The sequence below is a fragment of the Ammodytes marinus genome (genome assembly GCF_949987685.1).
Source record: "Ammodytes marinus genome assembly, chromosome: 3".
Classification (NCBI taxonomy): domain Eukaryota; kingdom Metazoa; phylum Chordata; class Actinopteri; order Uranoscopiformes; family Ammodytidae; genus Ammodytes; species Ammodytes marinus.
The window spans coordinates 3,151,563-3,178,162 of record NC_137232.1 but is presented as its reverse complement, the minus strand read 5'-3'; the positions used below and the strand labels follow the sequence as shown (position 1 = coordinate 3,178,162).

At 42.7% G+C, this 26,600-nt stretch overlaps 1 protein-coding gene across 1 annotated transcript; it reads left to right on the top strand.

The window, feature by feature from the left end:
• Positions 1–3,021: 3,021 nt before the first annotated feature.
• On the top strand, positions 3,022–26,441 carry LOC307271345 (aldehyde dehydrogenase family 3 member A2-like). The gene is made up of 11 exons (XM_080053766.1): positions 3,022–3,057; positions 3,861–4,023; positions 6,995–7,226; positions 8,333–8,418; positions 10,460–10,668; positions 13,423–13,540; positions 14,225–14,366; positions 15,006–15,172; positions 15,688–15,787; positions 16,877–17,115; positions 26,036–26,441. The coding sequence occupies exons 2-11, from the start codon at positions 3,862–3,864 to the stop codon at positions 26,054–26,056; spliced, it is 1,476 nt and encodes a 491-aa protein (XP_079909892.1). The 5' UTR covers positions 3,022–3,057; position 3,861; the 3' UTR covers positions 26,057–26,441.
• The last annotated feature ends 159 nt before the right edge of the window (positions 26,442–26,600 follow it).

Below are 26,600 nucleotides of genomic sequence, written 5' to 3'. Positions count from 1 at the left end.
GCAACAAAACATTAAGTCTTATTCACTTAAAGGGACTCACACCCATGCTGCAATTGAGAGTTACAGCACTATCATACCATCCCGCCTCCCTCCAATGCCCCCACACCCTCATTCCATGCTTGTATCACTGGTTTCACTTCAGAGGTGTCGAGTAGGGTCCAGCTGCAGCCCCGGAGACAAGTTACCCTGGCGTGACAACAACACCCTGGCGTGACGGAAGTAACTGTGGTGTGACGGACGTGATTTTTGACTATTTAGCTTCCATGACATGTCTGCTTTGTCACTCATTTGCCCTTACCCTAACCACCCAGCTATGATGCCTGAACCTAATCACCAAAACAATATAGGCCTAAATAACCGAAATTTAGTAGCCTATCGGTCTGCGGTCTTTTTTATTGTTTGACGTGACGTACTCAAGATGGCCGCCGCCGTGTTCCGTCAATGTTCTATCTATATTCTAACCTCTCCCTGTCCCCTTGCCCTAACCCTAACCACCCAACTGTGATGCCTGAACCTAATCGCCAAAACAATATAAATAACACAAACTTAGTATCGGTCTGCTGTCTTGTTATTGTTTGACGTTGTTTACAACTTAGAAATTTATGACGTTGCAAAAATAAAATCTACAGGTAACGTCCGTCACACCACAGTTACTTCCGTCACGCCTGGGTGTCGTTGTCACGCCAGGGTGCTTGTCTCCGGGGCTGCAGCTGGATACTATTGGAGGTGTCGGGCAGAATACCACTTATGGCCAAAGGCGTCAGACTATAAGCATGAGACTAGGAGAGGAGGAGTAGGGTTTTATCCGCTCTTTATTTTCCTTCTTTCACAGGCACAGTCGCATATAGATCGCGGGAAAAGAACAAAGGTTTAAACTCCGCTTGTGAGGAGACGTTACAACAGCTGTTGCGACCCGCGAATCGCATGCAAACTATATTATAACAGCGATCGGGACTGCATGTACATACTCACACACGGGTGATTCACATTTAAACTCAGATAAACACGTTTCCATGTGGAATGATCGCTTACTGCGGCAACGCTCACACATCTGACCGAGGGAGAAGAGAAAGGAAACTTACTAAACAGGCTCTCTGTCCGACTGACGTCACGGCCCTAACTGACTGCTATCCACACTGAACAAAACACATCTTAACACACTGTAAGAACTAACAACACTGTAACTTATGAACGTTGGGGCCTTTTCTACAATGGTCGCTACTCACTACTGTCTGCCGTGGAATCAAAACAAACCCTCTAGTTGAGAATGCGCAATACAGAAGCAGACGCAAACAGACAGGTCTGTCGGCCAATCAAATCGTTCGGTCCGAACGATTTGATTGGTTGAATTTTATATATATTTTTCATAATATTATGAGATTGAAATCATTGTTTGTTTTTACTCCTGGTGGGTCCAAAAAAAGTGTAAAAATGCAACAAAGGTAAGAGTCGCTTTAAGAGCCAGTGTGTGTAGATCGCCAGGTACAATAATTTGAGGTGAGAGCATATGGCGCTGCATACAGTAGGTCTAGGCTATTTTACATTTTCTGCATCAATAACTATGCATGTGGCAAAAAGCTGCAGTGCGATGTTACAGTTCACTCTAATGTAAGCCTTATGTCACGGCTTCGTTTCGTTCATTAACTTGCTGATCAATAAGTTTACTGATTTAACTAGTTTACTCAGTGAAATGTATCGCTCAGACATTACAGTCAGGTCCGCGGGATTTCAAAATGTGTAGTTTCCTCAAAGGGGAGTGCTCTAAGAGCCGAATTTAAGCTCAAACTCTGGAACAAAAACTGGTCAGGGCAGGTTAGCCGTGCAGCCTCTGTTACCACGGTGATCTAGCCAGGTAGAAAGAGAGCCACCTTTCGTGATACTGAAAACTCTGGCTTCAGACTCAACAGACCTCGCTCAGCCCTTGATCTCGCTTCGTAGTATCATGCATGGAGGCATGGACCTGTTATGAGCGCTACACTGCTGCATTCATCCTGCGGATACACTAATGTTGTTATAGAGCTGTTAAGCGGAAGTGGCTTACTTGTTGTAGGCTATTCAATTAAATTTGTGTCAGTGAAACCGTGAATGTTCTCTTTTACTTTACATAAAAATGAATGCAGAAAAGGCACACATTGCTTCATAAAAATTCACCAGAATGCAGGAAATTAAGTGTTTAATGCTCAACATTTTCTGGGGGGGAACCCCAGACCCCCACTTACAATATGTCCACACCCAATGTTTAATTAAAACCTGTCCTACGACTTTGCAATTCATGAATTCGTTTATTTTAATAAGATTTTTGATGTTTTATCACATTTTCCAATTGTCTTTTATTTCTGATTTATTATGAACAATATGTAAACTCACAGGACACTAGCAAAAATGATTGGGTGGGAAAGAGGACACGGTTTTGGGTCCCTCGGCCAAAAAATCTCACTCCAAACTTTTGGTGAAACTTGGCAGCCCTGCTATACTATTAACATAGTAAGCATTATTACAGACAACAAAACTTAAAATAACAATTATTTCACGTGTAATCAGCTTACATAGAGACTCAGTGAGGTGAAGATATATATCAGGGCATGATATCTCTGGCCAATGGGTCGGATCATTGCGCCAGCTTGATGCTGAGAGACTAAAAAGACATGGTTTTAGGTTGACCAAATTAATAATTTATTAGTGTCTTTAACGTTATCCAGCTGGCAGAGTTGTTGTAAAGGATTTTGACATTGTGTCGGTCGGTCAAATTTTAACTTATTTACCTCTGATCGTTTTCTTTTTGTGCTGTTTTGGACCGCAATTTTGCATTATAGTCAATGGCACGTTTGGTTTGTTTTCCCCAAAGGGGGCGTGGCCTGATTGCCGACCTGACGTATGGGGGAGAGGAGCTCAGCTGGTTTGTGTTCTGGAAGGTGATTGGTTTCTTCCTTGATTGACATATCTACAGACCAATAGCGGACGCCTAAACGTGCGAGAGGCCTTCCGACTTTACAAGTAGCCAGCTAGCTGCTAACGTCAACAGTCAGTGGAGCTGGTGAGAGCGGGGGACACTGACAGGTACAACTTTCATTTGCTATAGAGTATCGCTTACATAGCTGTTATTAGCCATAGCTCTCTATTTGTCAAGATTTTGCAATGCTATTGTTGCTGCCATCAGCATAATAGGCTAGGCCAACATGGACTTCCAGTTTGAATGAACTTTTTGGGGCAAGTTTTGCCTCTAAGGAGTCGGACAGAGGTAGACCTACCTGAGGTAAATTGTTGTGTGAGGTTGGGCACTGACGTGTTTATCCAGAGACGCTGTTATTCGATTATAAGGTGCACATTCTTGGTTTCCTTTGCCAGTCAGTGTTTGCTGACAAAAGGCTCTTAATCAGCTGTCATGTATAACTTTGTACAACTCTGATAATAAAGCCTATCCTATCCTAACATGTTGAACTCCATTCAACACATTTTCTGTTTGGTTATTTCCCTTATTTTGATCCTGTTTAGTCTAAAAGGGCTGATGTGATTTAAGCCGACCCAGGAGGCTGAAGGCTGGAAATTAAAAAAAAAATAGTCAAATGTAGCCTATTTAAAAAATATAACGAGTGTAGGACCAGAAAAGTTTGGAAATTCTTCCAACCCCTTTTAAAAAGGAACGAAACATATGTTTACGTTTTATTTTTTGTTTTTATTATTTTAACATGTTCAATAAAATAAAATTACTATCATAAAACTATATAGGCCTAGGCTTATATTTATATAATTAGCAGCCAGCTTAACTTTATAATTAACTCTAGAATTCCGTGAAACCAACCACACAGTTCCAGTTGTCTTGTCACAATGATTGAGGGAAACTCTACTGGTTGTGTGTTCAGGATGTCCCGAGAAGAGTTGGCCGTCCAGCGGGCCCGGAAGTCCTTCCAGACGGGGAAGAGCAAACCTCTGGAGTTCAGGCTGCAGCAGCTCCAGGGCCTGCTGCGCTTTATCACAGAGAGACGCAGGGACATCGCACAGGCTGTCCACAGAGACCTCAGCAAGGTGGGTCAGGACTATGGCTGGGTCTCCTTCAAAATGGTTATTGATATTGGCGATACCGATAGGCTTCCTCGACTTCAATAGGCCTACCAGTTCATGAACGATGTTTAAACAAGATCTTGGCACACTTATTGGCTCACTGATGTTGAGTAACAATACATTTTTCAATAGTCTCATTGTTTTTATACCTGATGGTATGGAGGCATTTCCGTCGGTTGCCAAAAAAGTATTGTAGGCTACTTGGATACCCGGACCTAGTCAGAACTTCGACCTCAGCAATAGGTCCGTCCAGACTGGAGCATGCTGGTTGTAATGTTGGAGCTTTGAGGCTCAGGACACTGGATGTGTTGCCTGGAGAGAGACCCACTAGACAGGAACATCCAGCAGATGTTTGTTGCCACATTCTGCCCCAGGATGGCTTAGGAGAACACATGTTTCTAAAGCTGCTTGACTAGTTTGCTTCGGTTGTTTGAACAAGACTGAGAATCTAATAACATTGCTCTTGGCCTTTTAGAGAGCTATGCACTGAGCCAACCCAACCCTATACATCACACAGTCTATGAACACAACACCCTACCTGCAAGTGTGTGTACTAGGTCAATTTCTTGTCCAGTAAAGCAAAATGATGTAAATCCAAATCCATGGTAGATGTTGTTGAATAAAATGTATAAGTTGTGTCCATCAATTTACAATCACTAACCCATAATGACTAAGTGAAACCCTGTTTAGAAATCTCTACGAGTGTATTCACACCTGCCGTGTTTAGTTCACTTGAAAGGAAGTCGGGTGATCCTCTGCCTTCAGTGCGCATCTTTCAGGCAGTTGTGAATACAGCAATTGCAGCCTCTACAAACTCTGGTGCAGTTCATTTGTGGTGTGATTTTGTCCGGACTCGATCTGACCCAAATGCAGGAAGCACTGTGCCTTTTCTTTCTTTTCTTTTTTTTAATAAATCGCCCTAAGCTTCACTTCATGGGAAAGTGTTGTCGCAATTATTAATAGTCAGGGAATATTATCAGACTTATGGCCAGGCTGGAAAAAATCCTTACCACTAGCTTAGACTACTAGAGATCAAAAGAGGACGTGTTACAATACTGATGTGTTGTTCAGTGATTAGATGAAGGAGATGGGAACATCTCCCGCACAGTGCCAACAGGCTCACGCTGAGCTTTGCACAAAGTGTGTGTTTTTATTTTGCTTCCCATGTTAACGGGTTAGCCCGTTACTACTATCCCTGTGTCATTTCGGAGTTGAGCCGCGCCAAACTGACACACACAGGAGCCTATTCTTCTCGCGAGCCGCGCTTATAGCAGATATGTTTCACATCGTAGGCTATAAGCCACACAACGTGGCATAATTTGATGTTTATGTTTTGTATTTATTAGAGGTGGGCATAGATTAATTTTTTTAATCTAGATTAATCTAGATTAATTTTGGAATTAATCTAGATTAATCTAGATTAAAATGGCTCATTTGAATTCATTCATAATATGTGTGTGCTCCTAAATAATGACTCAAAGTAAGTCTTTGTGCTCCTAAATAATGACTCAAAGTAAGTCTTTGAGAACGTGTTTCTCAAGCCAGGTGGCGCATCAGACCAGGGGCTCATCTCCTGTTTCCAACATGCATCACAAACTGCTTGAGGAAGCTGTTCTACTATGATAATTGGTGATGAAAATAAATAATGTTCAACAAGATGTTACATAGTAACGCGTTACCGGCATCGGACCTCTTTTTTCAGTAACGAGTAATCTAACGCGTTACTATCTCCAAACCAGTAATCAGATTGAAGTTACTCATCAAAGTCACTGTGCGTTACTTTTTCTGTCATTTTCCTTAGTGAAACATTTTACATAACTGCACAAGTGACTGCGATTGCGATTTTATGTAAATAAATGTGCGCGCATGTGTCTCTAAACTCTCCAACTGCTCCAACCGCTCCTCTCGTCTTTTTGGTGGCGCCCCTCGTCTCTGCCATGCAGCGTGTGTGTGTGCGCCTGTGTCTGTGTGTGTGTGTATGTGTGCAGCAGCATTACGGCCGAGTCGAACTGTGGCGCAAAACAAAGTTTTCCCCCCGATGAAATATAGCGTCTGCTATGGGGATATTTAGGATTCGGGTACGGTGACGTTGACGTTGAAGAGATAGAAGTGTTTAAAACTTGGAAACTTATAGTCACGTGGCGACCGGTGGCCACACACACCCACCCTGCGTTCCAATACCCGATTGTGTCGTGGGCAAGTGATGGAGAGAGAGAGCGCGGCGGGTGTGTGAGAGAAGCTTCGCCCCTCGTCTCTGACATGCAGCGTGTGTGTCTGTGTGTGTGTGTGTGAGTGTGTGTGTGTGTGTGTGCGTGTGTGTGTGCGTGTGTGTGTGTGTGTGTGTGCGTGTGCAGCAGCATTACGGCCGAGTCTAAGCTGAACTGTACAAATGACTGGCTCCCTGAGCCGAACAGGAGGTGGAATAAGAGATTAACTGCGATATTTTTTTTATCGCCGATAAGAGTCTTGCGTTAACGCAGCACGTTAACGCCGATAACGGCCCACCACTAGTATTTATTATTTTTAACCCCATGTTAGATCATACTGTAGATCAGGCAGTAGTTTCTCTTTCTCTAATTTTCCCAGTGTGAATACATCCTTTATCCAGTTATGTAAATCCTTCAGTACTGTATGAATACAAAGTACTGTATTCACACAGTAGCCTACTTTGTAAAGAACTATTTTCTATTCATGGTTTGAATTTATAAACACCAACACTTTTTGTCAAAATCTGTGAATATCTCCTCATGATCCGTTACCTGGCTGTCTGTACTGTGTCTCGCACTGAAAAAATCCAGTGTTAATACTGTAGGCTCTGTAAACTGCTATGTAAACAAATTGTCTGTTAACAAATGGGGCCCGCCGCAGCTAACAACCTGGCAGTTCATCTACTGCTCTATAAAGATGAATGAACAAACAGACCTTGTGCTTTCAGAGTGAGCATGGCACTGAGCTGTTTGAGACCCTGGGCCTGGAGGGAGAGATCACCCTGGCTCTAGAGAAGCTGTCAGAGTGGGCAGCTCCCCGTCCGGTGGAGAGGAACCTCCTCACCATCTCAGACCAGGTCTACATCCAGCCTCAGCCCCTGGGCCTGGTGCTTATCATCGGGACCTGGAACTACCCCTGGGCTGTCACCCTGCAGCCGCTGGTCGGAGCTATCGCCGCTGGTAACCGTGTGTGTGTGTGTGTGTGTGTGTGTGTGTGTGTGTGTGTGTGTGTGTGTGTGTGTGTGTGTGTGTGTGTGTGTGTGTGTGTGTGTGTGTGTGTGTGTGTGTGTGTGTGTGTGTGTGTGTGTGTGTGTGTGTGTGTGTGTGTGTGTGTGTGTGTGTGTGTGTGTGTGTGTGTGTGTGTGTGTGTGTGTGTGTGTGTGTGTGTGTGTGTGTGTGTGTGTGTGTGTGTGTGTGTGTGGTCCCTACAAACACACAAACTAATGGCTAAAACTAGTTGATCTCTACTGTATGTATTTGCAATTATATTATTTTAATTTTTCATACAGACTGACAATGTTATGAACAGTTATACATGACAAGTGAGGACAAATTCAATCTGTTAAACAGATGAGAACACTAATATATTTAGAATATAATATACAGTAAATATATACAGTGCTGCTTGAAAGTTTGTGAACCCCTTGAGCCGTTTGGAATTGTATTTATTTTAACCATTATTATAAATTTTTATCAATACCAGTTTTTTTATATGAAATAACAGATGTTTGTTTATCAATTCAACATTTTTCTTTCCTGGAAATCAATTGTTAAAACAAATAAAACAAATTATTTGCCAACTTTTGTATGTGCAAAAGTTTGTGAACCCTGAGCTGCATTGCTTAAAAAACGAGCAGGTAAACACAATTAGATGGGCCAAATTGAGTGATGAAATGGACCAATGTAGAGAGAGATCTTTCGGGAAGAAATTGGGCGGCACTAGATAAAACAGAGATCAAACCAGGTCAGTTCAGGCCCACCAAAGTGAACCCATACAGGTCAGACGTGCCAAAAGGGAAAGAAAATCTCAGGAGTAGACTTGTGATACATCTTATTGCAATGTATGGTGTTGTATCATATCATAACCCCATTGTGATGCTTTTCTTATTGTGAAGTCATGCCAATACACTACCCTAGTATTGAGAATAAAAGACCAAAGGGCACTTGTTTGTTTCACCCGTCTTTATTTCTCACCTTCAACCCAAGTTTCCACAACAATTTTCTTCTTCCCTGCATAGGAGGGTAAAGTCACCATCCTTCTTTTGTGTCCGTCTTCCACCTGTCAGGTAATGCAGCCGTCATCAAGCCGTCTGAAGTCAGCTGTCACTCCGCCAAGGTCATGGAGGAACTTCTCCCTCTCTATCTAGACAAGGTGAGCCTCCTGCTGTGTGCCATGTCAACTCTGTTTACCTTCAGTGTGAATGAAGAGGGATTCAAGGGCTTTATTTGGGGGCGACTGTGGCTCAGGTGGTAGAGCGGGTCGGCCGATGATCAAAGGGTTGGAGGTTCGATCCCCGCCCTGCCACCTGTGTCATAGTTGTTGTGTCCTTGGGCAAGACGCTTAACCCACCTTGCCTCGTGTGAATGTTGATAGTCAGCCTGCTATCGGTGTATGAATGTGTGTGTCAATAGTAACGTGGGAAAGGAAAACAGGTCTCCCTTGCAAAAGAGTCTTCGGTCTCAATGGGATTTACCTGTATAAATAAAGGTAAAAAAAAATAATAAAAATTGTCAGATGCACATCAATTACAGCAGCAGTCATTGGCAATTAAATCTGGGGTGGTAGTATGGCCTAGAGGAAAGGTGGCCTCCCAGTAACCATAGGGTCGCTGGTTGGATCCCCGGCACGGGACAGGAGGGTGTTAGTTGTAAAACCAGTGATGCAAACAGATCACTTTTTAAGCGAGACTCACTTTTTTGATGGCCAAATGGGTCACTTGAGTGATTCATGCAAATCCAAGGAGTTTTTGTTTTTGGAAGGGGGTCAGGGGGTCAGAGGCTAAAACAAATAAATACCAGTAACATGTGATATGTTTGCACCAGGAACCCGAATGTTGTCCTTTACTTCACAGAAAAATAGACATTTCCACCATAAATGAATGCAGGAAAAGCACAGATTGGTGGATACAAATCCACCAGAATGCATGAAATTAAATGTTTGACGCTCAAAAAATTCTGGGGGAGCACCCCCATAACCTCTGCCTATAATTTCCCCCCCAAAATGTTGAAACAATATCTAGCCTATGCCCCTGCCCTGTATGTATGCAGGTTATATACAGTTGTTTTTAAAAGAAGGCATGTCAGTAGACATGTCTGGCCCTTAGTTCGATTCTCATTTCGTAGGGTGGCCTTTGTGAAAATGAGTTTGACACCTTGCACTAGTCTTTACGGTGAAAGCACGTTACGATTCGACGGTATCTACTCACTTTTTTGACCCCTCACCTGTTTGCATCCCTGTAAAACAAGTAGTGGCTTGTATTACGTTTACGGTGCCCACCATCTCTACCACTGTGTCCTTGAGCAAGGCACTTAACCCCAAAACTGCTCCAGGGGCGCTGTACTATGGCTGACCCTGCGCTCTGACCCCCTACGAAGTGTGGTAAGTTGAGAGGGGATATGCGTAAAGACAAATTTCAATGTAACCATTGACTAATAAAGTAATAAGTAATAAGCCAGGCAAAGTAAGGTATTTTGGGGGCAAAAATAGGCAGGTAAGCCAGGCAGTTTTTCAGGTTAGAGGCCAGTCTAAATGTAGCATTGCCATCACCCATTGGCAGGATGATTGGATATTCAATAAGTCTGGAGCTCATGTGCATATTCAAACTCATTTAAAAAGAAACTTGTAATAGAAAAAAAGTTACTTTTCAAGTATGCTTCTACTTTGTAAAGTTGTATTGTGGTAGGTGCAAAGAAAACAATTAAGCCTATTTGGGTTTATTTTGGGCATGTATGATTAGTATATAGCTCATTAGCATATTACAATAATTTTTCAAAGAAACTTCTAATACAAAACATATTCATTTTCATGGATACTTTCATTGTGTAAAGTTTCATTTTGATAGGACTAAAGGAAAAAAATAGCCCTATTGGGATATATTGTTGTCTCGCCTAATTGGCACACATCTCGGATTGATGAGAATTTAACATATTTCCTCAACTAGGAATCTTAGGATTTTAGTATGTGGTTCTGGACACCTCATAGAAATGAATATATATTTTACAATTTATTCTATGTAAAACGCTATTTTGCCTGGACTATAACTTAACCCTTCAACAATGCAATATAAAATCAGAAATGTATAAGAGAATCACACAAGTGAAGAGAGCAACCGGAGATCGGAACAAACACAGAAGTAGTGCAAAAACACAGTAGCAGATTCAAGTTTAAGTTTGAATGCCTGTGCTCTTCCTAGGAGCTGTACCCGGTGGTGACAGGTGGCGTATCAGAGACCCAGGAGCTGCTCAGGCAGAGGTTTGACCACATCTTCTACACAGGAAACAGCACAGTGGGTAGAGTGGTGATGGAGGCCGCAGCTCGCCACCTCACTCCAGTCACCCTGGAGCTGGGAGGGAAGAGCCCCTGCTACATCGACAAGAGCTGTAACGTGGCTGTGGCATGTCGGTCAGTCTCAACTCTTTCACTTGTAGCACAGGAATGCTTTGATTATGTCTGGTCCACTGATGCTTCAAACACACAGCAGATCTCAAATCCATAGTCAAGTTTCAAAAAATCTTTTGGGGCACACAGGTGCGCTTTCACGCCGGACAGTCAGCTTATAGTTTACTTGCTTAGTTTGCACAAGATGCGAAAATGATACATTACTTAATTTTTTACCAGGTTGGGTTCTCTTTCAAACCTATTAAGGTGGGGTGGAGGAAATAATGTAGTTCCTGAGCGGCTCTACAATTGGTCAGACTTCCATGTGGGAAAACTGCAGAAAAAGAAGATTGTTTTCCTCATGATGCATATCATAACTGACTAGGGTTACTTGTCACGCAGTTCTTCCTACAGTTGGGTCGGATTCTGTCTGGTCACGTTCACACCAGACACAGACTGCACCAGAGTTGGTTTAAAAGTGTGCTGAGACCACCTTTTCAACAAGGTTTTGGTACCCTTGTTTGGTCGCTTATGGTGCACTTTTGATGCCGATTTAAGATGTACAGTATCTCACAAAAGTGAGTACACCCCTCACATTTCTTCACATTTTTCTTTATATCTTTCCATGGGACAACACTGAATAAATGACACTTTGATACAATGTAAAGTAGTCAGTGTACAGCTTGTATAAATTTACTTTCCCCTCAAAATAACTCGACACACAGCCATTAATGTCTAAACTGCTGGCAACAAAAGTGAGTACACCCCTTAGAAAAAATTTACAAATTGGGCCCAAAGTGTCAATATTTTGTGTGGCCACCATTATTTTCCAGCACTGCCTTAACCCTCTTGGGCATGTAGTTCACTAGAGCTTCACAGGTTGCAACTGGAACCCTCTTCCACCCATTTATGACAGCATCACAGAGCTGGTGGATATTAAAGACCTTGCGCTCCTCCACCTTCCGTTTGAGGATGCCCCAAAGATGCTCAATAGGGTTTAGGTCTGGAGACATGCTTGGCCAGGCCATAACCTTTACCCTCAGCTTTTTTAGCAAGCCACTGGTCGTCTTGGAGGTGTGTTTGGGGTCGTTATCATGTTGCAATACTGCCCTGCGGCCCAGTTTACGAAGGTTGAGTGCACATGGTCAGCGTCGTGCACAGAGGTTGGCTTTGGAAAATAGATGTATGAATACTGCCAGCATTGCTGAAGGGCTTGAAGGGGTGGGGGGTCAACCTGTCAGTGCTCAGACCATACGCCGCACTCTGCATCATACTGGTCTGCATGGCTGTCATCCCAGAAGGAAACCTATTCTAAAGATGATGCACAAGAAACTCCACAAAAAGTTTGCTGAAGACAAACAGACTACGGACATGGATTACTGCAACCATGTCCTGTGGTCTGATGAGACCAAAATACATTTATTTGGTTCAGATGGTGTTAAGAGTGTGGAGCGGCAACCAGGTGAGGAGTACAAAGACAAGTGTGTCTTGCCTAGAGTCAAGCATGGTGGTTGGAGTGTCATGGTCTGGGGCTGCATGAGTGCTGCCAGCACTGGGGATCTACAGTTCATTGAATTCTAACATGTACTGTGACATACTGAAGCAGAGCATGATCCCCTCCCTTCATAAACTGGGCCGCAGGGCAGTACTGCAACATGATAACGACCCCAAACACCCCTCCGAACGACCACTGGCTTGCTAAAGAAGCTGAGGGTAAAGGTTATGGACTGGCCAAGCATGTCTCCAGTCTTAGTTAACAATACATCTACTGATGCACAGGCTTGGACACATCATCAGTGTTGTATCCTGGAATCACTGGGTGTTTCGGGTCTTACAACAGACACCCTCCTCCAGGCGACCCGACCGAGGCTGATCAGACCCCGGTCTGTGTCCAAGCGGCATTCTACTGCCCCCACTGCTCTCCCCTCTTCAACCAGAGCCATCTGGAGGCTTTTTCCGCTGCCTCCACGTTGTTTCCTATGGCTCTTCTTCGGTTTGCACCTGTTATTCCCAGTGTGCCATAGGCTTTGCCCAACCCTATTGAGCATCTTTGGGGCATCCTAAAACGGGAGATGGAGGAGCGCAAGGACTCTAATATCCACCAGCTCCTTGATGTCGTCATGAATGGGTAGAAGAGGGTTCCAGTTGCAACCTGTGAAGCTCTAGTGAACTACATGCCCAAGAGGGTTAAGGTAGTGCTGGAAAATAATGGTGGCAACACAAAATATTGACACTTTGGGCCCAATTTGGACATTTTGTCTTAGGGGTGTACTCACTTTTGTTGCCAGCAGTTTAGACATTAATGGCTGTGTGTCGAGTTATTTTGAGGGGACAGTAAATTTACACTGTTATACAAGCTGTACACTGACTACTTGACATTGTATCAAAGTGTCATTTATTCAGTGTTGTCGCATGGAAAGATATAATGAAATATTTGAAGAAATGTTAGGGGTGTACTCACTTTTGTGAGATACTGTATGTGTACTCACCTGAAAAAATTAACTGCAGGGAAGGAGCCCTTTTCAATGGAGACCAAACACGGCATATGTGAAAGTACCTTTGTACAACAATATGCAGTGTGTGTATATATATATATATATAAATGCCCTATATATGTATGTATATATATATGTATATATATATATATATGTATATATATATATATATATATGTGTATATATATATATATATATGTATATATATATATATATATGTATATATATATACATATATACAAAAGTATATATCAAAGGTTTGATTTTTCTATTCCCATTCCAGTCGCATCACGTGGGGAAAGTTTGTGAACTGTGGTCAGACGTGCATCGCTCCAGACTACATCCTGTGTGAACCCTGCATCCAGGGCCGCGTGGTGGAAGAGATTAGAAAGAGCATCAAGGTGGGTCTGAAATTGTATTTATTTAACCTTTTATTTATACTCGAGATATCATTGAGGGCTGACCCTCATTTTCAATGATGTTGAGAAAGAAAAACAACAATACATACACAATATACAATGCAAATACATCAAATGCACAACAAGCTTGTAAAGAGAAACATTTTAGACAGAGGTGTAGAGTGGCTGAAAATAAAACTGGTAAAAGTACAATACGGCCTAATTAAAACAGTTACAGTTGGAGTTTGGTAGATTTAACATAGTACGTTTAAATTGGTTAAAGGATATCATGGTAATCATTTGAATTGAAATGAAGACTTCAACATGTCAGTTCTTTTTAAGATGGGAGTTGTTCATAGTCTGATGTCAGAGGTCAAAGTGCTTCTTTGTGACCCTAATGTGTATAAGAGCCCAGTGACTGCTGCATGTTTGATTGACGCAGCTTTATGCAATAAGGCTTAGTATGTGTGTATTACATGAGTTGTATCTCCAGCAATACTGTTTCTGTACAAGAGATAAGACAGTAATTAACAATGAAACTGGTTTGTTTCCTGTATTTGAACAAAGCCTGATAAGCAGAACTGTTGTTCACCACAACACATGACGTTTCTAAGCCATAATGGGTCTTTAATTGTGACATCAAAGGCAATCCTAACATCCTTCATCTTTTTATTAAACACATTACAGGAGTTTTACACAGATAATCCAAAGACCTTTGAGGACTACGGACGTATTATTAACCAGCGGCACTTCAAGAGGGTGATGGCTCTGATGGAAGGGAGCACAGTGGCCGTCGGTGGAGACAGTGATGAATCCCAGTGTTACATTGGTGTGTGCTGTGTTTTGAGCAGTGGCTTCGAAGCTTTTAAACTGTATGTAAGGCTGCAGTGCTAGCAAGCATCTAAAGTGATGTTAGCTCAAGTTGGTAAACTCAACAACTAATGCCTCTACTACTGAAATGCTCTACCAGATATGTTTATAGTTTATTCACACATAGACATTCATTGCCCTCATGAGGAATCCTGAGGAATTACAACAACAACACTGTGGGTGCATCTGCATGAAATAAGCATTCAGTGATCGGGCATGGATTTTATACCTTTTGTTGTAGGTTTTTTCTTTGCAGTAGAATCAGCAACTGAAACATTGTGTGGCCGCTTCTTGAGCTCCTGCACCAGTGTCGTGGGGCGACACCAGTTTTTAAACGCTGCCATACTGAGTGAGAGTTTTGTGGAGTTGATAGGATTAATCAACTTTGTGTCAACACGTTTGGCAATGGCTTGAATGTAACCGACATTCATAATATATGTATATATATATATATATGTATATGTAAAAGTTACACACTATAGCTTTAAGCATATCGCCCCCCCCCCCCAAACCTCATCTACATGCGACGTGTTGATGTGTCAATAACATTTCTAGAATGCACATTCCTTTTCATCAGACCTTTCCGCTCTCCCTCCAGCCCCCACTGTGTTGCAGGATGTGATGGAGGAATCTAAGGTGATGAGTGAGGAGATCTTTGGGCCTCTGCTGCCCATCATCACAGTGAGCGGTGTGGACGAGGCCATCCACTTCATCAATGAGAGAGAGAAACCTCTGGTTGTTTATGTCTTCTCCCATGACAACAAGGTAAACACAGCGCCAGCAGACATGTTTGGTTAACAGAAAAATCAACCTCTCTCTTTTTCTCCACCTCCACCTTTCTGAAAACCTGTGTTCAAAAACCCCAGTCAGATTTCTCTCCCCTTATGTCATAAAGGTACATGCCATACCCCCTCATTACCAACCTAACTTAGCACTACCTCCAGCTGTGATAAGCCACACCCCCCTAACTGGCAGTTAGATTCAAACCGGAAATTAGATTCAGGGCCAATCAGAGCAGACTGGGCTTTAAGAGACGGTCTCTAAAATGGAGCGTTTCAGACAGAGGCTGAAAAGAGGAGATTCAACAATGACACTGAGAAATACAAAAGGTTTTTTCGGACACTACACCATGGAAAACCGTTTCTAGTAGAAACCCAAATTACAATGTTGAACCTGTAAATGAGCAGAATATGTGACCTTTAATATGCTTTGTTGTTGATAGGATTGTACCCACAATTCTCTGTTTGATGGACTTGCCCTTTACTCTGTCTGATCAACAGCTGATCCAAAAGGTGATAGCTGAGACGTCCAGTGGAGCTCTGCTGGCCAATGACTGTCTGGTGCACTTCACTCTCAGTGCTCTGCCCTTTGGAGGAGTGGGTGAGTGTGTAACAGTTGAACCCATCTGCAGCCTTGTCATTATATTTAATGCCTCTGGAAACCTGTTCTAATAAGTAAAAATCAATATATGATGTCAATGTGAGGTGTCTCAAAGAGCTTTTACAATAATCTGATTTAAAAATAAATGTTCATAAATATGATAAACTTAGTTTTTAAGAAACAGCTTTTTTACTGTCTAGAAAGATGGACAGGACTGAGTTGGCGTTGCCATATCAAACGGTCTCTATGGCAACAGTCACTGAGGACTTTTTTCACTGAGGACCACATACAGAAAAATCTACGAAGGGCCGAGCCACTTGGCAAAAATAACACATTTATCAGGACATGTAGCTGTTCTGATGTTTAGTTTCATAGTGTCTTCGTAAATTGTAATCCTTCATCACGGCAACACTTTCCTTACAAATAAGCAGAATTTGATTAGGGGGCCCCTCCAATTTTAGTGCTGCCCAAATATTGACTATTGTGAAATGCCTTCAGACACCCAGTATTTTCTGGTATTGCCTCCAATGTCCAGGTGGGTGAAAAAGTAGCCAGCCGAGTTCCCGATCCTCCTAGGGGGGTCCGGGGGATGAATTAGAAGCTATTGAAGAAGGACACATGGATTTTCTATAATAATATTAATTTAAAATAAAATATTTCTCTGTAATATAATGAATGCATTTAAATTATTTAAAAACTAAAAGGGCTGTATTATATTATATTTTTAAAATTTGCCGCGGGCCAATCAAAACATTTTGACACCCCTGCACTAGTGGTGACTAAGAAAAAAAAATTAAAATGGCCATATTACATTATATCTGTAGTCTTTAAACCCGTAGTTTGGACACCCCTGGTATAGAAGGTTTGGGCAGGGAACTGGTTCAAAATACATATTGTGTGATAAGGACCAGTGCATAGCCTGCCCTGCCTCATTTAAATTGAACTCTGTAAAGTGTATGCCCAAGTCGTTTCAGATGCTTACTATCATGCAACTAACTACCCGAATGACCTAGGTGAAAGGCTTTTCTGAATTTGGGTTGACAGCGACTTAAAGGGAAAAGTGACTGGTCCTCCCTCCTCTTTCCTCAGGTAACAGTGGTATGGGCTGTTACCACGGCCGCCACAGCTTTGACCAGCTGAGCCACTTGCGCAGCTGTTTGATCAAGCAGCTGAAGATGGAGGGAGTGAACAGCATGCGCTACCCCCCTCACACAGCTAAGAAGCTGGGCTGGGCTCGCCTGCTCCTGCTCAAACAAGTCAACCTACGCAGGCTGCGGCGCACGCTGCTGCTGGCCCTGCTGGCTGGTATGGCAGCATTTGTGGTTCAGGTAAAAATAAATCAAATACACCTATGCATTCCAGGCAGGAAGAAAAGTTTTTGTTTTGATAATTTTACAGATCTGTAGACGGATACATTTTTTTTTAGCAGTGTTGGGCGGTATCCAATGTTTGATCCCTTTAACCCTTCCCCAAATTCTCCCCCGGTATACGGTATTACCATTTGGTTACGTTACCTTCACCAATCACTAATTATTACTGAACAGTGCTTGAACACATCACAATGTACCTCAGTACAACTTAAGTTCAAAACAAACTAAATCAATGCAAGAAATGTACATGTCAAGTATGTAAAGTTACATTCCAATATTAAATATGCTATACACAGTGAAGCAGTAGTGTCAATGTTGTGGTACCAACTCGTTTGCTTTGGCCATCTTTTCTTTCTAACGATCCCTTCTGAGAAGAGGCCAGGTCATGTGACGCACAGCGAGTATGACGATTGGTCTAAATAACTTTGTCCTTTTTCACAGGTTCTTTTTTTATCTGTAAAAATAAATAGGAGTTCTGTCATCACTTAAGCGTCTTCAAACACAGCCATTGGTGCTGCTGCTGCTGTACACGGACACACACTCTTAGGGCATTTATTAGAAAAATAAACCGCACATTGCACAGCACATATTTTCCTTGCTGTAATTAAAGGAATACCGTTGCTATTTTTACATCCCCCGGAATATAACATTTGAAAGATAATTTAAAGACGCTAAGAATTTTAAGTCAGATTTTATTGAAAATTGTAAATGTTAATCAATAGTTTTCACATGTATTTTCCCAATTGCACTTAAGTTGCATTTGAACATGTATTTTGTCTTGATGTGTTAGGTTGTAACTGTGCACTGCTGTCCTTCTTGGCCACATCTTTTAATAAGAGATTATAATCTCAATTAGGCTCACCTGGTTAAATAAAGGTTATAATAATATGGTATTACCGCCCGACCCTATTTCGTACATACAGTATTATAGCAACATTAGAGCCAAAATTATGCAACATTTATATGTTCAGTTTGTTGCGTTCAGTTAAAGGTTCAGTAAGCGGAATTGTCAGTTAAGCTCATTTCCTGTCAGTGACTGCAGTTAGCAGTCCCCTCCCTCGTCCCCACTTCACCACATTACAGTTTTTTTCGATTGCTAAACCACAGTGGGCACAACTGGAGCGACATGTGCAAAACTCTAACAACAGTATGCAGAGCAGCGGTTCATTCGGACCAAACTGTAGCTCGTTTTCAAATTTCAAAACTCTACACACCTATCTCATGGCTTAACCACAGCCTGCACAACACTGTGGATTTCCAGCACTTTTTTCAAATGCTAACACACTGCTGCCACAACTGTAAACCACACATTCAAAACAGAATGAGTGCATTTCAAACACTGCGTATTGCAATTTCAACTGAAACACTAAGGGTGTATTCACACATGCCGTGTTTAGTTCGGTTGAAACGAACTCAGATGCACTTCTGCCTTCGGTGCGCATCTTTCAGACAGGTGTGAACACAGCAATCGCACTCGGGGGCGGACCAAACAAACGCTCCGAGACCCAGCTGAAGAGGTGGTCTCGATGCGCTTCAAAACGCACTCTGCTGCAGTTGGTTTGTGGTGTGAATTTGGCCGGACTCGATCCGACCCAATTGCAGGAAGCACTGTGCCTTTTCTTTTTTAATAAATCGCTGTCAGCTTCACATTATAGGAAAGTGTTGTTGTCGCCATTGTTAGGAAGATTAGTTGTGGTTTGACCGGGAGCCCCGAGCGAATATATTACATTTGATAGACAGGACGCGTAAACATGCTGATGTGTTCAGCGATCAGATGAAGGAGAGGGGAGCGTCTCCCGCATAGTGACAACAGGTTCACGCTGAGCTTTGTATGAAGTGCGTGTTTTTACTTTGCATCCCATGTTACGGTACCGTCAATACCATCCCTGTGTCAGTTTGGAGCTGAGCCGCGCCGAACTCACACCCAGCTGACACACGGCTAAATCAGCTGTGTGTCAGCTTGAGCCTATTCCTCGCGAGCCGCGCGTCCAGCAGCAAAAATACAGTAAATATTATGTTTCACATCGTAGGCTACAAGCCACACATTGACACAGGCCTACATATTATAACCATATGAAACAACACTAATTTGGTGTTTTTTTAATTTTATTTATAGGCTAGATGTTGGCCTATTTATTTATTTATTATTTTTAACCCCATATCGTATCAGTTATATATTTCGCAGTTTTTACTTCGTTTTTCCTGCTTCTCTCCACCCCAGAATGTCTGTCCAATGAATGAATGACCTCAGATCACATGTGGTTTTGCTTCGTGATGCTGGTTCACTTGCAAAAGGGGCAATATGAAAGTGGACCACACCAAACAAAAAAAATCTAAACTCTATTTGGTCTGGACCAAAGCAAGTGAACTAGCGGACTTTCCCAGTGTGAATACACCCTAAGGTGTCTTGTTTTAGATTTGTTAGTGAACACATATACAGTATAAAAGGAAAGCTCAAAAATATATATATTTTTGGAAATGGACCAATGAAGACAGGTTGTTGGAGGGAGAAGTGTGGCAGTGAGAGTGTGGATGTGTGGAGGAAGACCTAGAAGACATAGAGCTGTAATGTCTGATGAAATACAGTAAGGGCTACACTGATAGACCCTGTTGTGAATCATGGTCTCTCATTGAGAGAGGCAGGGTTGAGAGTGCAACCCAATCTGCAAAAATCTAAAGTTGCATCTGCAATACGAAGTTTCCAGCAAACAAACAGCTTAGAGTTGCATCCTTACAGTAAATGACAAGATTACAGGAATTGATTTATGTATTATAGAATATTTACACAGATAAATACTACATTTGGAAATGTTTTCAATAAAATATACAAAATGTGTATCTATTGAAGCAAAATTCAGATTTTCATTTATGTCTGTTTTCCTAACAAATGGTTTGTTATAAAATATACAATTTCATGTGAAAGAATTTCACCCTTTCATCAAAGAAAATATTACGTAATTTGTGTGAAATAACTCAAATTATTTAAACTGTAAAGATTAAAAGTTTGTAATCTTTGTATTGGGGTTTGATGCTAGTGTTTGTACTCAGAGCATGTTCTGAGTAACAGTGTGTGTTATCTCAATGAGGCTGGTTCATAGTGTTTGCTGCACTGAACCTGTTTTGCAGGTGAAGTGAACTGTTCAGCTCCAGTGAATGTTGGTAGTGCAGACTGTAGTTAGAGTTTTGCACATTGAGCTACAGTTGTGCCCACTGTGGGCTAGCAATCGAAAAAAACTGTAATGCACTGCGATCTTCAAGCAGCGAGTTGTCTAGCATCATCTCAGATCCATAAGTGTGATAAAACATGATGAAAACCATAAAAACAGACATTGGGGAGGATTTTCTACCTTCTCCGCCATTGTAGGCGCATATACACATTCAACCATTGGTTTAGGCGCGATGATCCGTTGGCCGCGGCAAAGCGGCGCTTTGGGGGCGCGGCAGCCGCGTTACCAAAGCGTCAACGCCCGAGATGAAAAAATTGAACTTTCAACGCTCCAGCGCATGACGTTTAGCCGCGTTGGCCAATCAGCGGTGAGCTTGACCCGACGTCACGGACATCGGCACGGTGGGAGGACAACACAGAGGCTGAGAAACACCGAGTAGGAAATGCGGCTGGCTGGTGATATGAAGCCGCTCGGTGTTGGGTTAGAAGACGTGGGGAAAGTGAGCCAGGAGAATGGGCTTCCTGGTTAATTCAGTGAATATAGCGGCTGTGCTTTAGCCGATAAACCAAGTTAGCACCGGTCGGATAGCGTTACTCACCCGGTTGTGTGCGGCCACCAGCTCCATAATGAACCCAAACATAACGGCTAAGTCCGGGGAACTTTCACAACGAGTAGGCTACAGCGAAGCACCGGTGTTTATGCCTATATCAACGCCAGCCACGGTCCCGTCACAGCCAGGTAGGTTAATGTAGGCTACTTGCCTTTATTTTCTACTGCCCTGTGCACAATGCTGCTGTAAATGTGTTTGGTATGGTGCTGCCTTGCTGTTTGTGTTCATTTCCGAGTGGCGTGAATCTGCAATGCTGTTTTAAGGCTATTTGTTCCGTTCAGTTGCTGTTTATTTGTCTTTTGGCACAATTGTTGGCCGTGTTGTTGTTGTTTTTGTGCGGACATGAACGCTGTTGTGTCGGGTCGCGTCTGATCGCAGCCATGGTTGATTAGGGGAATAAATATATCGGGGGGAGACTAGCTGGGCGCGTTGAACCATTTTTTGACACAAAATGACCAAGCGCCAGATCAGGTGCGTTGGGCGCTTTGGCCACCGCACCCAACGCGTTTGGTGTGTTCGCATCTTTAGTAGTGGGATCCCCGAAAAGTTAATTTGCTGATTACATGCAGAGCGGGTGACTAAAGGTGCGAACACACCAAACGCGTTGGGTGCGGTGGCCAAAGCGCCCAACGCACCTGATCTGGCGCTTGGTCATTTTGTGTCAAAAAATTGTTCAACGCGCCCAACGTTGGTTCAACGCGCCCAGCTAGCCCTGCTAGTTTCCCCCCCCGATATATTTATTCCCCTAATCAACCATATGGCTGCGATCAGACGCGACCCGACACAACAGCGTTCATGTCCACACAAAAACAACAACAACACGGCCAACAATTGTGCCAAAAGACAAATAAACAGCAACTGAACGGAACAAATAGCCTTAAAACAGCATTGCAGATTCACGCCACTCGGAAATTAACACAAACAGCAAGGCAGCACCATACCAAACACATTTACAGCAGCATTGTGCACAGGGCAGTAGAAAATAAAGGCAAGTAGCCTACATTACCTGGCTGTGACGGGACCGTGGCTGGCGTTGATATAGGCATAAACACCGGTGCTTCGCTGTACTCGTTGTGAAAGTTCCCCGGACTTAGCCGTTATGTTTGGGTTCATTATGGAGGTGGTGGCCGCACACAACCGGGTGAGTAACGCTATCCGACCGGTGCTAACTTGGTTTATCGGCTAAAGCACAGCCGCTATATTCACTGAATTAACCAGGAAGCCCATTCTCCTGGCTCACTTTCCCCACGTCTTCTAACCCAACAACGAGCGGCTTCATATCACCAGCCAGCCGCATTTCCTACTCGGTGTTTCTCAGCCTCTGTGTTGTCCTCCCACCGTGCCGATGTCCGTGACGTCGGGTCAAGCTCACCGCTGATTGGCCAACGCGGCTAAACGTCACGCGCTGGAGCGTTGAAAGTTCAATTTTTTCATCTCGGGCGTTGACGCTTTGGTGGTGCGGTGACGCTTTGGTGGTGCGGTGACGCTTTGGTGGTGCGTTGAGGCTTTGGTAGCGCGGCTGCCGCGCCCAAAGCGCCGCTTTGCCGCGGCCAACGGATCCTCGCGCCTAAACCAATGGTTCCCTATGCAAAAATAGGATTTTTCAACGCCGCCACCGCACCCAACGCGTTTGGTGTGTTCTCACCTTAAGAGGTCGGCTTAATGAAACCCGTACACTATATGTAAGTGATCACTGTATGAATAAAGAGCGATTTAACACCAATATTAACATAAATAAATCGCTTACTTCACCTTTAAGCAGGAAGGATAAGAAACTACTTCAATACAAATCTAAATGTATTTGTTATTCATTCATTATTAGACTCTTTATCAGATATATGCTGAAAGTCTATGCACTTTCATTTCACTTCCTTGCACTTAGCTGACCTGCTGGTAAATGACTGATGGTCCGTCTAGATAACACTTGCAAATAATAAGAATGAATGAATTGAGAGTGTAGAAGTTTTCCACATAATGTATAGCAAACTTCATGTTTCTTTTCAGCAACCTTTCTGTGAATGTACACATACAAATCATTTCCTATTAAATAAACTTGACAAGTTTTTTTGCCCCTACAGCGTTTCACCAAATTGCAGACTCCTGCTAATGTTGCTGCTAGTGACACTTCTGTTGCCTTAAGGGTCCCCACCGTGCACCTTCCTCTGCTGGGCTGGCATTCTATATTTTCTTAAAGTAAAAAAATCTCATTAAAAGTCCAAAATCAGCAGTGTGTTTTTCTTTTCTATTACAGTTTTTCTTGATTGATTAAAGGCTTTTGTCCATTCAGAATTGACCTTTTTCCGAACAGTTGACATACAGGACTGAGGCGAAGTCTGTTGCCAAAATGGCCACATTCACAACACATTTAACACATGCAAGAAAATCAAATATTAATACGGACGTACATTCCATACTTTTGTCTAAAGAGGAGGATGAACTAAAGACAACACTCTGCACTGAATACACTGTTGAAATCGCACTTTTAAAGAGACAACTTCCCATAACGGCCTCTGCACACATCCTGCGTCTACCTCTGGAGCGCGTCGCCTTACCTTACTGCTGCGTCTCTCGGACTTTTCTCGGACACACATGGAACGTCTCAGCAGCTGCTGCTGCTGCAGCGCTGCTTCTAAAAGCCCTATCTTTCTACATAGTGTTTTCATAGATAATTCCCATTAAAAATGAAGTTCTTTCGTGTAATTTATGATGCATATGATTTATATTGAGTCTAATATTGAGTCTGGACAGTAATCCGTGCGCCCCGTTGCCTTTTTAATTTTTAAATTTTTTTGCCACATTTTCGCTTGTTGGAAGTTTTATTTTGAAAGGGACACAAAAGGAAATGGTGAAACTACTGTGAAAGCTGCCGGTATGAAGTCAATATGACTCTCAGCAGAGTATTTCTCTATCAATTAAAGCAGAGAGACCCGAGAGAGACGCGCGGCTCTCAGAAAAAAATAAAGGGGAGCGTCGCTGCAGACGTGTCTCCGACGCGCATCAGCAGTGCGTCTGAGGTTGGATGTGTGCCCGCTCTAGGTTGATTACACGGTCATGGCCTCTGCACACATCCTGCGTCTACCTCTGGAGCGCGTCGCCTTACCTTACTGCTGCGTCTCTCGGACTTTTCTCGGACACACATGGAACGTCTCGGCAGCAGCTGCTGCTGCAGCACTGCTTCTAAAAGCCCTATCTTTCTACATGAAGTTTTCATAGATTATTCCCATTAAAAATTCAGTTCTTTCCTGTCATTTATGATGCATATGATTTATACTGAGTCTAATATTGAGTCTGGACAGTAATCCGTGCGCCCCATTGCCTTTTTTTTGCCACATTTTCGCTTCTTGGAAGTTTTATTTTGAAAGGGACACACCAGGAAATGGTGAAACTACAGCGAAAGCTGCCGGTATGAAGTCAATATGACTCTCAGCAGAGTATTTCTCTATCAGTTAAAGCAGAGAGACCCGAGAGAGACGCGCGGCTCTCAGAAAAAAATAGGCGAGCCTCCTGAGGTAAAGGGGAGCGTCGCTGCAGACGTGCCTCCGACGTGCATCAGCAGTGTGTCTGAGGTTGGATGTGTGCCCGCTCTAGGTTGATTACACGGTCAGTGACAAAAAGTCAGACGCAGACGCGAGGTAGACGCGCAGTAGAGGTAGGATGTGTGCAGAGGCCGTAACGTTTTCATGCAATTCTAATTTTTGTGTTCAGGATTTCTAATTATGAATTAGTACATTTATTATAGCACAGCCTTTGTACTGCAAATATCCATGTACTCTATGTACAAATCCCCTAAAGGAAACCTTTTGGTTTAAATCTCTGAAAATCAACTCTATCTAATGAGCCTCTTTGAGGCAGGGCATATTTGTCATCTTTTATTGGTGGGGAAGTACTGAGAGCTGAAAGGAAATGCGTGCCAAGGAGTTTCAAAAAGGTTCATCGGAGATTAATGATACAGCAAATAGTTTCTATCAGCTGATCATTAATAGATGTTTTCCACCAACACAGTTCATCCAAACCAGTGTGATATATTTAAATAGAATCTGTGTTGACTATTCAGAAAAAGAGTTTGGTGAATGAGCCAATGAAACTGTGAACACATTTGTAAAAAATAACTTTGCTGTGTTAAATCAAGTGGATCCCAGGTCCATTTAACATGTGCGTCTAAGCAATCCAGAAAAACTGTAATACTTTAGGACTCGCTACCGTCTCCTTCTGAAGACCTTAATGCAAAATGTGTCGTGTTGCCCAACAACCATTTCCTTAATATCTTTTACAGAAGAGCTGTTATTTCTCTGTAAGCGTGAATTCTTTGTTAATAATTGACACACTGTGTGGTGCCAATCACTCATCCAAGGTTAAAGGTGAAGTCAGTATTAATCAGTGCTGGCAGGACAACATATTGACTGACCGGACCATTAATAACAGCAAGCATTAATGTTTTACTCAACACATATGATTTATATGAGGGTTTAAAAAACATTTTTACTTCTGGAGAGACTTGTGAGTTTTGTCACAGTGGGGTATTTGTGTGATGCCTGTTTACATACAGTTTCCCATGATAACCAGATATGAGTAGTCCCTCCCGCATACCCACATGTCCTACAGGCCTGTACCCTCACACAACAATAGCTTTGTCTCCGGCAGACAATGTGTGGTGTTGTCCAGGAAATCTAAACCACATAATGCCCCCTCATCTACCCTCCCTTTAACTACCCAGCATGCTTCACTCCCCTGCACTAAATGGCCCCTATTGTTTTGGTCCACCCCACCACCTTTTGCTTTGTTGACATCTACACTTGTTAAGCTCTCGTGCGTGGTCAAAGCATCTGTCATCTCCGTGTGTCACTCTTTGGATGATTGGCCTCTTTACCCTGCTGTGTGTGTGTGTGTGTGTGTGTGTGTGTGTGTGTGTGTGTGTGTGTGTGTGTGTGTGTGTGTGTGTGTGTGTGTGTGTGTGTGTGTGTGTGTGTGTGTGTGTGTGTGTGTGTGTGTGTGTGTGTGTGTGTGTGTGTGTGTGTGTGTGTGTGTGTGTGTGTGTGTGTGTGTGTGTGTGTGTGTGTGTGTGTGTGTGTGTGTGTGTGTGTGTGTGTGTGTGTCTTTGCAGAGATTCCTGCGTAGAAGATGAGTAGCAGCGGCTGGTCCCACTCCAAACCCTGCGTGTTTGACATAAAGCACTCCTGTCATATAAACATTCATGTAGAAGTATTTCACTGATGTATGTCCTTACTGTTACACATTGAGCTGCAAATGGAGTTTGTGTTCTTTTAGCAATATAAGCTGTCATTTTTTTAATTGAACCCGGTATGTAGATTTTACTTTTAGATTGTGAAAAGATGAAATCTTCTTCACTGTTCTTCTGGATAGTAACGATGCAGTGACACTACCTTAGCCTTTAACATGGTCATCCATCAGTGGAGAATCATATATGATTGTAATGGAGCATCTTGTTGATATGTTTTTTTTTAATAGCGATTGTACATCAACAAAAAAACGTTAATACAAATGTTTGTACAGTTTTGCTCGTGACTTTGTGTTCTTTGTATTTTCACTTTATAACAAATGTATGAGTTTGGGGAAAAAATGACCATCTTAACAGTGGCATATTATTGACACGATCCAAAGGTTATTATCATTTATGATGTTGCTACCAAGACTGATCTGCTATTAAT

What these genes read in the sequence shown, in the direction of transcription:
- LOC307271345 (XM_080053766.1), top strand. Translation starts at nt 3,862, where the DNA reads ATGTCCCGAGAAGAGTTGGCCGTCCAGCGGGCCCGGAAGTCCTTCCAG. An exon ending in TCCACAGAGACCTCAGCAAG is followed by an intron (nt 4,024 to 6,994) that starts GTGGGTCAGGAC and finishes TTGTGCTTTCAG; the next exon opens with AGTGAGCATGGCACTGAGCT. An exon ending in TCTTCTCCCATGACAACAAG is followed by an intron (nt 15,173 to 15,687) that starts GTAAACACAGCG and finishes TCTGATCAACAG; the next exon opens with CTGATCCAAAAGGTGATAGC.